This window comes from Coffea eugenioides, chromosome 2, assembly GCF_003713205.1.
Source record: "Coffea eugenioides isolate CCC68of chromosome 2, Ceug_1.0, whole genome shotgun sequence".
In the NCBI taxonomy this organism is placed as follows: Eukaryota; Viridiplantae; Streptophyta; class Magnoliopsida; order Gentianales; family Rubiaceae; genus Coffea; species Coffea eugenioides.
The window spans coordinates 40010514-40021729 of NC_040036.1; the positions used below are offsets into that span (position 1 = coordinate 40010514).

Here is an 11216-nt window from a genome sequence, read left to right on the forward strand (position 1 = left end):
CGTAAATTGCTCAGGGCTTTAAATTGCTAATTTGGTGGGCCATTTATTGTGCACTACCCTTTTGAATCGGGAGTTGCCGGTGCTTGTTAGGTTGATTGTTGACTTCACTAGAGGATATTGATTTCTAATGATTTGCATTTACTTGTTCCTCTATACGTTGGCAATTTTGTTTCTGTTGATTGGGGTACCTGTTAGCGACAATGGTGAGATCAAAGTTCTCTTCTAGGTCCGGAACCTCTCGACCTTAGCCTACCCCAACCCAACTCCACCGTTTTCCGCCTCACCCACTACTGTGGCCCTGCCATGGTCCCCGTGATTTCAGGGAAGTACCGTTGCTCTTTTACTTACTATTACTATTTATTTATCACATTGAGGGCAATGTGTGATTTAGGTGTGGGGGGATCAGTTTGGGTGCTAGTATTTTTAGTTTTTAGGTTCTCAAGGCTCTTCCTTTATTTTTATATTTATCTCCTTTTTCATTTATTTTCTTTTCTTTTTTTTCTAGTGGTCAGTTCCCATTTGAATACCAAGTTTGATGTTGGATTTTTATCTCTAATTCTGATATTGCCAAGTTTTAGTAATAAAAGGGTATCAAGTTAATGTGGTTGAGTCCAAAAATATCTCTTTGGTGAATATCGATGATTGTTTTAATCTTATAATTTTTGGTTAACTTTCCTAGGCATAGGGAATGATTATTGGCATTTTTATGTGAATTGGTCCGGTTATTAACTTTAGTTCTCCATGTTTGAAAATGAGGCTAGCTGATGCAAGTTTTCTTTTGGTTCTTGTGTTATATTGAGTTTTTGTGATTTTTAGCTATGAATAAACTTGACTGTACTCCGCTATTAGTTACTACTGAGTAACCGGGGATCTGCACCTAAAAGTGTTGATTCTCGCGTCAAAAGGTAGTAGTTCTTATGAGTACGTGGTCACGTGGCGATAGAAGCTGAGTAACCGGACTCCTTCATCTGGCCAATGTTGGAGTTCGCGTCAAAAGGCTCTAATGGCTAGCGACTAAGTCTTGTTACTATTGAAAAAAAGAGAATAAAAAAAAAGAGAGAGAAAAGTAGAAAAATGTAAAAAAAAAAAGAAAAAAAAGAAAGTTGCGTTAGTGTATAATAAAAGTCAGCTTGCCTATTTATGGATTTAATGTTGAGATTATGGTTAATAGTTGGACCATTTGCTGATAAATGTTATGCGTCATTCCTTCTTCTTAGATTAGTTAACATGAAATTAGAGGATCTTGTGGTTTAGAAGCTAACCGGAGTGATGTTTCTTGGATTTGACCATTGATGCTTGACTATTATTTTTCTTGGTATCTTGGCAATATGGTAGATGGAGTAATGACCATTGTCAAATATTGGTGTTTATTTGATGCTCTCATGCTTGAGGACAAGCATGGTTTAGGTGTGGGGGGAATTGATAGGTCGCAATTTTATCATTTATTTTATTATTAATTTCCCCTATTACCTGACTTGATATGGATTAATTATTAGATTCTACTCACTTTTCGTAATTTACATTTATTTCAGGGAGTAGAACAAAAATATCACAATCAAGGCCAATTTGACAGTTATCAAGAAAGAGTTCAAGTAGCAGGCATCTAGGGACATTTTTGGAATATCAAACCACAACCCTTCTTGGTAATTGGCCCGAAGACAGCATTAAAAGGAGGAGGCCGAAGTCTTCTTGGGGGTCACTTCTTCCTCCCCAGAGGAGGGAGCCGCCGCAAGCATGAGAGTAAACAGTAGATAGGAATTAGAAAAAGTGTGCAGAGGAGAGGACGGCTGGAGCTTAGCTTGGGATTCCTTTTGCCTTTGGAAGCTTTTGAGTTTTGACTAGGACCTCTCCTGCGCATGTGAGGAGCTTAGTTGCTTTCTTTGACTTTTCCTTTTTGTCTTTTAGTACTTTGCTTCCCTCGGATGTTAGGACAAAGGGGAAGCATTGAACTTTCCTCTGTAGTTTTCGTTTTCTTCGATTGCTCAAACGAAGTGAATTTTCCCAATTTTGAAAGACGATGGCCACTGCTTTCTCTTCACCTTTGTGCGAGTTTTTCGCATCAAACATGAACTAATTTCACCACTCTAGTCAAGAAGCAACGAAGGCTCTGGTTCGTCTAAAAATTGTGAGATCATTTTAATTTAATCTTTTCCTTTTATTTATTGGTATCCGTACATTTCTTGATTACTATGCTTATGGTTATTTAATTAATTGATTGTCTTGGATCCAGATAATTAGTTGATTGGGTAATCTATTGTCAATTAGGGCATTAAATCCGTAATTGTTTAATTGCTCTAAAATAGTGACAACTGGCATGATTAAGTTTGTGTCAGGGGAATACGCGGGCTAATCTAAAATAACCCTGGTAGTGTGTTATTTGGTTAGAATAGGGCTTCTCTAATACGTAAGGCAATTGGGGAATTAAATTCTATGGGCGTACCTATGATTATTTCTCAATTAGAGCAGTGATTAACGGGCGTACCTTGATCACCGACACAGTAAGGAGGGGTTGACTGCCATTGCTTGTTTGGTAGTTATAACCTATTTATTGATGAATAATTGGAATTGTCTTTGCTTCAATGATCAACTAGGTGAACCATTGCTGAAGTTATTCCTTGGCTAGATCCTTAAGTATCACTCATTTGATTTTAGTAATTTGTTATTTAATTTTTGGTAGTTTCTTATATTTTAGTTGAATTGCTTAAATTGTCACCCCTGAGATAAAAACACCCCCCTTGTCACTGTGAATTTCAAAAGGAACAATTACTCCCAGTCCCTGTGGATTCGACCCTGCTTACCACTATCTACAGAAATTACTTTTAGTTTGAGCAGGTTTTATTATTGCACAGGCTTCGACAACCTGTCAGAGAGTTAACATGATTTTTGACTATATTCTTGGAATATTCAGTACTTCAAATGTGTATTACCCAGGCCAACCAAGCATAGTTCTGTCATAAATTTAACTAAAGCAGAAGTTCTATAAGACTTGACAATTGGGAAGGTCATAATTGATATCTTGCCTTGGCTCTTGATTACTCTGCTTGAGATGCAGATGAAAGCCTTGTTTCCACGGAGTCCATACCACTTCTTTCTGCAGGTCCATTAGCTTTACAAGCAACAGTTACAGACTGGTAGTTTCCTTCCCAAGATGAAGCTCCCATTTTATCACATCCACCAAAACCAGCATCCTCTATGGATGAATCCCCGTGAGGATGGAAGCAAGTTAAATCATTCTCACACTGAAGCTCCATTGCCAGACCAGAATATTGCATCCTAGAATCCCCTTCTTTAACTTTAGTGCTTGAAGTACGCTACTTTTGTAAGGGATAAGCCCTCAATTCAGTATCAATCTTCCCTCTAACATCGAGCAAAAGGCTTCTAAGCCACGAGATTTCTGCTTCAAGAATAGCTTGCCTCTGCAATTTTCAACTGCTGGTTTACCGGTCTCAGTTTCTTAGCTTCCCCGTCCAAGTAAGCTGTATGCGCCTTTTTCTTCTCCCTATATTTCCTAACAGCTTCTCTATTTCCAGAAGACCTCCTAGTCTTTGATGTTGACTTTCCACTATCACAAGGATCATCTACTTTCTCACTAGGATTGTCTAGTTTCTCAGATGGAATGACCTGGGTATGAGTATGGTAACATGTGTGAGTATGTGCAGCATCAAGGCCAGGAGGGTTGCAAGTATGTGTGTGAGTACATGTTTGGCCATTTCTTAACAACTCATCAAGAAATGAATCCACAGAGATTGATGCTTGAACACTGCTAGATGAATCGGAATTAGGAACCAAGACATGGTGTGATAGCTCTACCTCTCAATCATCCATCCTATCTTATTTCCTCAACAAACAAAAAGACTAGGATGAACATGTAAAACACTACTAAGTTTAGCCATTGGCACACAAAGATGAGATAAGAGAGTCAAAACTCAACTAAACTACTACTTTGAGTCCATCAGATAAGAGAGTCAAAACTCAACTAAACTACTACTTTGAGTCCATCACTTCACTGCCTAAGAAGGACAAAGGAAGTGCTGCAATGGCAGCAACTAAGTAAAACTGTGGCATGTAGCCATGGATAAGGCTGGATTTGGGGAAACTCTTGCTATCATAATAAGTTGAAGTGTGCAGGTGTCTTGACCACTGAAAATCAACTTAATTACCTGAAACGGCAGCACCTCTTTGAAGAGGAAGAATCCAGCCAATCCAGAAGAGTTCGTTGCAAAGTTTGTAACGGTAGCTTGGAGAGATGATAGAGCTTTTAGGCTATTTACATAACACCCCCACATTAAAGCATTCAGTACTATGACCAGGCCATACCTAACAAGCTATTATTACAACAAAAAAAAGTCAGTTGAGCGATAATAGATTATAGATAGGTTTTACTTGTACTCCTGCAGCAAAGACATTTAGATATCTCCTGAGAAGAAAAGAGAGACACACAGATAACTTGTGCACTTTCTTGTATCTCTGTTCCTAATGAACACATGCAGGCAAATGATACATACTAGCAGAAAATTAAGATTTCTACAAATAATCAAGGTTGACTCCTTCCCTGCTAAATTCCATAAGCGGAATTTGGATCTGAATGGGTACGTTCTCAGGTATGGATGATAAACAGCAACTAATAACATAAGCAATATTATCAGATCTAGCTGATCTCTAACTTTTCTTGATGAGTTGGAATTTGACATGGCATGTATAATGTGTTATGCTAATTACATTTCAATCTTCATATTGGGAGGGAAAATAAGCACTCTTTTGCTCAAGATTGCGAGGCACTCAAACTAACACTGGTATTCCTTAACGTGACAACTTGCATACATGAGCTGATCCAAGTAGGAAGCAGGGCCTTTAAAGCAGGAATTCCAGCTCGAGGCAACTGAGCCTATAGTAGAAAATTTAGGCTTCTAGAATACACAAAGCAGGAGTGCCTCTTATAAACTAGTTGAAATAAAACAGTATGCAGCCGAAATGGGATGATCAATTACCAGATAACATTGATATTCGCATTTATACTGCGGCTAAAGAGTTAAAACATATTATATAGAACTGAAGAACAAATTTTCATTTCTCACTACAAATCAACAAGACATATCTCTTATCAGGAGATAAATGGACGTCAACTAATCACATTCTCATTCCAGATCAACATGGAAGTAAACAAACTTAAATATAAAAAGAATTTCTTGATAATTAACCAAATTCAAGCTATTAATGTTGAATACATTTTCTATTAACAACTGTTAACGCCTCTTCTTGCTGATATGATTTAGTTGATTATTAAAGGATATCTCAAGAATTACCTGGGAAGAAAAGTGCTTGGCGGCAATGGCAGCAAGAGCAGCATTGAATCCAGATGAAACAGCCCATGCGTACCCTTTCATCATTGGCGCCGTCTGTGGGAACGAGATTACTGCTAAAATGAGATCCACGCGCTCTAGAAGCGGAAGAGTTCCCTCAACTGGGGCTGGGCAGACATCCGGAGCCCAGCAAGATCGTATCTCTGAAGATCCAGGGTCCCAAAGGACCCAGCCCAACAATGAGGACGCCATCGCCAAGATGGCCGAGTTTGTATCAGACAACCCTAACATTTTTTAGGAGCTAGGAAGGTACCTCAAGAGGCAGGGAAAAGAAAAAGCCGAGTCTTCCAAGAGGAGACCGACGAAGTCCCCTGAAGTGCCCTCAGGCGAGGACTCCGAAGATGGGCGTCTATCTCGGAGCACCTCCAGGCGAGCCTCATCCAAGGCAACCTCCAAGATTGCCTCCATCTCCCGAGCGTTTTCTCGGGGACTACTGGGAAAACGAGCCGAGGACCCACCTCGGCGTCCCGGAGGCCTAGCTTCTGACTACATGAGGGCTCCGCCCTTCACTGATGACATCAATGGGGAGATGGTGCCCCCAAACTTTAAGCTTCCAAATTTGCACACCTACGACGGCCGAGGTGACCCCGAGGATCACCTCCGCGCCTTCATCTCCGCATTTCGACTCTACTGCGTCCCCGACGCCGTGATCTGTCGGGCTTTCCCCATCTTCCTGCACGGGACCGCCCGGAAGTGGTTCTGGAGTTTAGAACCGGGGAGCATTTCCTCCCTGGATGAGCTGATAGACCGGTTCATCCACCGCTTTGTGTCATCTCGACCAATAACAAAGACTTCAGCTTACCTCTTGAACCTGCAACAGGGTCAGGGCGAGTCACTTCGCTCGTACGCCCAAAGGTTCAACGAGGAGAATGTACAGATACCTGACCAGAACGAGCAAGTAACTATTGTTGCCTTCACCAACGGGTTAGTAGCAGGGATCTTTAACACCGAAATCCATCGGCAGTACCCCCGTACACTTCGGGAGCTCTGGGAAAGAGTGGACCAGGGAATCCGAAGTGAAGATGTAAATCGCATGAAGCGAGAAGCCCAAGCATCTCGTACGGGGCAAGATCCCCGGAGGAGGAAAGACACTGGCCGAAGTGAACCAGGCCCAAGTGGCACTTCAAACCAACCCCGAGACCGCCGAAGTGTCTTCGACCGGATCGTGAAAGGCAGATCGTCCACCTCGGACGCCGAACTGACGCCCCTCAATTCGAGCCGGACCCACGTCCTGGCTGTGATGAGGCAGAATCACCTCGGCCGCAACCCTCCCGAAATTCCGGGGAGGAGAGATAAGAGGAACTCGAACCTCTACTGTGCCTACCACCGTGATGTAGGGCACGAGACTGAAGACTGCAATGACCTGAAGCGGGAAATCGAAAATTTGATCCGGCAGGGATACCTGAAGCAATTCGTCCGCAAGGATGGAGGCTTCAACCGAAGCGTCTCCCACCGGGAGAACCGAGGCCCCCGCCGAGACGATCGACGGGACACGAACATGCATTACCGAGGTCCCGAAGACCGTAGGGAGGACAAGCAGCCCCCACGCGATGGCTCACCGGGCTACGGCCCCAACATCGCAGGGGTGATCAACACCATCGCGGGTGGACCAACGGGAGGAGACAGCCAGAACTCCCGGAAGCGGACATACCGCCAGGCCGAGATGGAGGTGGCCGAGCCGAGCTCTCGGCTGTCCGAGGTCATCACCTACGGTCCCGCTGACCCCGTTCCTGCGGCCTCCAGCAATCATGAAGCTCTTGTGATTGAAGTCCTCACCAACAACTACGTAGTCAAAAAGGTCTACGTAGACCCCGGAAGCTCGGTAGACGTCTTGTACTACCGGACTTTCGAAAGTTTGAAACTGACCAGGGAGCAACTCACTCCTGTCAGGACTCCCCTCGTGGGATTCGGGGGACACGTCGTCCACCCGGAAGGCATGTTGACCCTGGTGGTAACAATCGGGCGTCATCCACGCTGCCGAACTGTGCCTGTCAGTTTTGCGGTGGTCAAAGCAGACTCCCCCTACAATATGCTGATAGGCCGGCCCACGCTCAATGCCTTGAGAGCCGTATACTCCACCTACCACCTGAGCTTTAAATTCCCAACATCTGCGGGGGTGGCCGAGGTAAGCAGCGATGTGGGCGCCGCCCGGGAGTGCTACCTCGCCACCATTCAAGCAGCAGTCACCCACCGGCCCTCACCGAGGTCAGAAGAAAAGAGGCCAGCGGTCCTCTCCATAGACCGCATCGACCCTCAGAAGGCAGAAGAGCCCAACAGGCTGGAGCCCGGGGATGAGGTGGAACTGGTGGTAGTGGATGAAGCGAAACCTGACCAAGTGGTCCAAGTAGGGGCTGGACTACCCTCACCCCTGAAAGAAGAAATGATCTCCCTGATCAAAGACCACCGAGACGTCTTCGCGTGGTCCGCGGATGAAGTGGTCGGAGTGCCACCCGAACTCATGACCCACCAACTCAACGTTGACCCACAGGCCCGACCTGTGCGACAGAAACGAAGGCACTTCGGCCCCGAACGTAGTCAGGCCATATCGGATGAGGTCGACAAGCTCTTGCCGGCCAAGATGATCCACGAAGTCCAATATCCCGCCTGGCTGTCCAATCCAGTCATGGTCAAAAAGGACACCGGTGGATGGAGAATGTGTGTCGACTTCACCGACCTCAACAAGGCCTGCCCCAAAGATTGCTATCCTCTGCCGAGAATAGACGCCCTCGTCGACGCGGCGATGGGGTATGAAATCCTCTGCTTCCTAGATGCCTTCAAAGGGTACCACCAAATAGGAATGAGTGAGGAGGACCAAGAAAAAACGGCGTTCTACACCGACCGAGGTACTTATTGTTACACTACCATGCCCTTCGGGCTAAAGAACGCCGGGGCGACCTACCAAAGGCTGATCAACCGACTCTTCCAGAATCAGATCGGCCGCAATGTGGAGGCCTATGTGGATGACATCCTCGTTAAAAGCCTCGCCACTTCATCCTTTCTGTCAGACGTGAGGGAAGTCTTTGGTGTCCTGCGAGACTCGAGGATGAAGCTGAATCCCAAGAAGTGCGTCTTCGGCGTCACCTCGGGAAAATTCTTGGGGTATCTGGTTTCCCACCGGGGAATCGAGGCCAACCCCGACAAGGTGAAAGCCATTCATGACATGTCTCCACCCCGGAACATCCGAGAAGTCCAACGGCTGAATGGACGCCTGGCCGCGCTGAATCGCTTCCTGTCCCAATCAGCTGAGAAAGCTCTGCCTTTCTTTAAGGTGCTGAAAAATGCTGACCAGTTCGCCTGGACTGAGGAGTGTCAGGCTGCTTTCGACCAGCTGAAGCAGTACTTGCATCACCTACCAACTCTCGCTTCACCTCGGCCCGAGGAGAAGCTCTACCTCTACCTCTCCGCAGCCGACGAGGCTGTCAGCGCTGTGCTCATCCGAGATGAGGGCACCCAAGTGCCGGTCTACTACGTCAGCCGAGCCCTCCGCGGGCCGGAGACCCGATACACGCAGGTGGAAAAACTTGTGCTGGGGCTCGTCCACGCAGCTCGGCGGTTGAAACCCTATTTCTTAGCCCATCCCATCTCGGTCAGGACCGACCAACCCATTCGGCAAATATTGGTGCGACCCGAAGCTTCTGGTCGCCTCACCAAGTGGGCTGTCGAATTGGGAGAATATGACTTGTCCTACGAGCCGCGCACCGCCATAAAAGCTCAAGCTTTAGCTGACTTCCTTGCTGAGCTCACCTTCACGGAAGGTCCGGAGTCCACTTCAGCCTTACCCGAGGTGTCCACCTCATCCCTGTGGACATTGTATGTCGATGGATCCTCTAATGGAGACGGCTGCGGAGCCGGACTGCTCCTGGAAGGACCTCAGGGGGAGGTTTGCTCTTACGCCCTCCGCTTTGACTTCCCGGCCACCAACAATGAATCCGAGTACGAGGCTCTAATCGCTGGACTCCAGCTAGCCCGCAACCTCGGCGCCCAGCAAATCCATGTCCGCAGTGACTCCCAGCTCGTGGTACGCCAAGTTATTGGTGAGTACGAGGCCAAGGATGAGACCATGCAACGGTACCTCTCCAAAGTTCACCAACTCACCGCGTACTTCAAGTCATTCGAAATCCAAAGGATCCCTCGGTCCCAGAATAAGCGAGCCGACGCCTTATCCCGGCTGGCTTCCACTTCATTCTCTGACCTCAACAAAACCGTCTTGGTGGAGGTCCTGAGTGAACCAGGGTACGTGGAAGAGGTGGCCTGCCCCGTGCACTCTGAAGAAACTTGGATGACCCCGTTCATCCTTTTCTTGGGTCAAGGAGTCCTTCCCGAAGACCGAGCTGAAGCAAGGAAGATACAACGCAAAGCCGCTCGGTATGCACTCCGCGATGGAGAACTATATAAGCGCTCCTACCTCGGCCCATGGTTGAGGTGTGTCACCCCCGAGGCAGGACGCGAGGTCCTCCACGAGATCCACGAGGGCCTATGTGGGGCTCACATCGGCCACAGGATGCTAGCTAAGAAAGCTATGCTCCTGGGATATTTCTGGCCATCACTTCGGCAAGACTCCCAGGACCTCGTTCTCGGCTGCCCTTCCTGCCAAGTCCACGCACCCGAGCACCACCAGCCTTCAAACTTCATGGTCCCCATCACTTCACCCTGGCCGTTTGAGCAATGGGGGACAGACATCATAGGTCCCTTCCCCAAAGCCGTCGGGGGTTATACATTCTTAGTAACCGCTGTGGATTACTTCACCAAGTGGGTCGAGGCCGAGCCACTTCGGACCATCTCAGGGCTGGCCATTCAAAAATTCTTTTGGAAGTGCATTATCTGCCGCTTCGGCATACCTCGGGTCATCATCTCGGACAATGGGAGACAGTTTGCCGAGAACCCGTTCAAGACTTGGTGCGAGAACCTCGGCATCAAACAACACTTCACTTCGGTAGGCCACCCCCAGGCCAATGGTCAAGCAGAAAACTTCAACCGGACTCTTCTACATGGTCTCAGGACCCGACTACACCGAGCTGGGTCATCTTGGGTGGAGGAACTCCCCAGTGTCCTGTGGTCGTATCGGACCACGCCGAGGTCAGCGACGCGAGAGACCCCATTCTCCCTGACCTACGGCGCCGAGGCGGTCATCCCGGCTGAGATCCTTACCCCCAGCCCTCGGCTGGCAGCCTATGCCGCCGAGGTGAACGACGAAGAGAGGCAGCTGGACCTCGACCTCGTCGAAGAACGAAGGAATCTCGCCTCAGCCCGGATAGCTTCTTACAAGAACACACTGGCACACTACTACAATGCCCGCGTGAGACATCGTAGATTCCAACCTGGAGACTTGGTTCTTAGAAAAAACTCAGTCAGCCGAGCTGAACCGCAAGGGAAATTATGCCCGAAATGGGAAGGCCCTTACCGAGTTGTGGAATCTGACGCTAAGGGGTATTGTAAACTGAGTTACCGAGATGGCTCATTAGTGCCGAGGTCTTGGCACGCCGAGAACCTCAGATTGTATTACGCCTGAATTTTTAATCAAGTAATGACTTCAGCTATTATGTTATTCTTCAATATCGTTGTTACGCTATTAAAAAATAAGGGGGACAAGCAAGGGATGAAGTCAAAGCAAGAAATTAAAGCACTGAGACGAGAAGAAATATGCTTTCATTCAATAAGAAAGAGCGTTACAAAAGTACAAGGCCGAGGTCCGAATGCTACTAAGCACTCTCCACCTCGGCCACCCCCTTAAAGCCGCGAGCCTAGACCCCCGTCTCGGCTCCATCCCCGGTCTTGGCTCCCTCCTGGGCATCCTTCTCTTCGGCCTCTTTTCCGCCGGGGTGAACTTTATCTCCATGCTCTTTGCCGACGTCCCCT

The 11216-nt window shown here is 47.4% G+C and overlaps 1 protein-coding gene and 1 pseudogene across 1 annotated transcript; one reads left to right on the plus strand and one right to left on the minus strand.

The window, feature by feature from the left end:
- Positions 1–2937: 2937 nt before the first annotated feature.
- On the minus strand, positions 2938–3813 carry LOC113763644 (annotated as a pseudogene).
- Positions 3814–5421: 1608 nt separating this feature from the next.
- On the plus strand, positions 5422–10869 carry LOC113759708. The gene is made up of 2 exons (XM_027302282.1): positions 5422–5567; positions 5610–10869. The coding sequence occupies exons 1-2, from the start codon at positions 5422–5424 to the stop codon at positions 10867–10869; spliced, it is 5406 nt and encodes a 1801-aa protein (XP_027158083.1).
- Positions 10870–11216: the final 347 nt, after the last annotated feature.

What these genes read in the sequence shown, in the direction of transcription:
- LOC113759708 (XM_027302282.1), top strand. Translation starts at nt 5,422, where the DNA reads ATGAGATCCACGCGCTCTAGAAGCGGAAGAGTTCCCTCAACTGGGGCT. An exon ending in GCCATCGCCAAGATGGCCGA is followed by an intron (nt 5,568 to 5,609) that starts GTTTGTATCAGA and finishes GGAGCTAGGAAG; the next exon opens with GTACCTCAAGAGGCAGGGAA.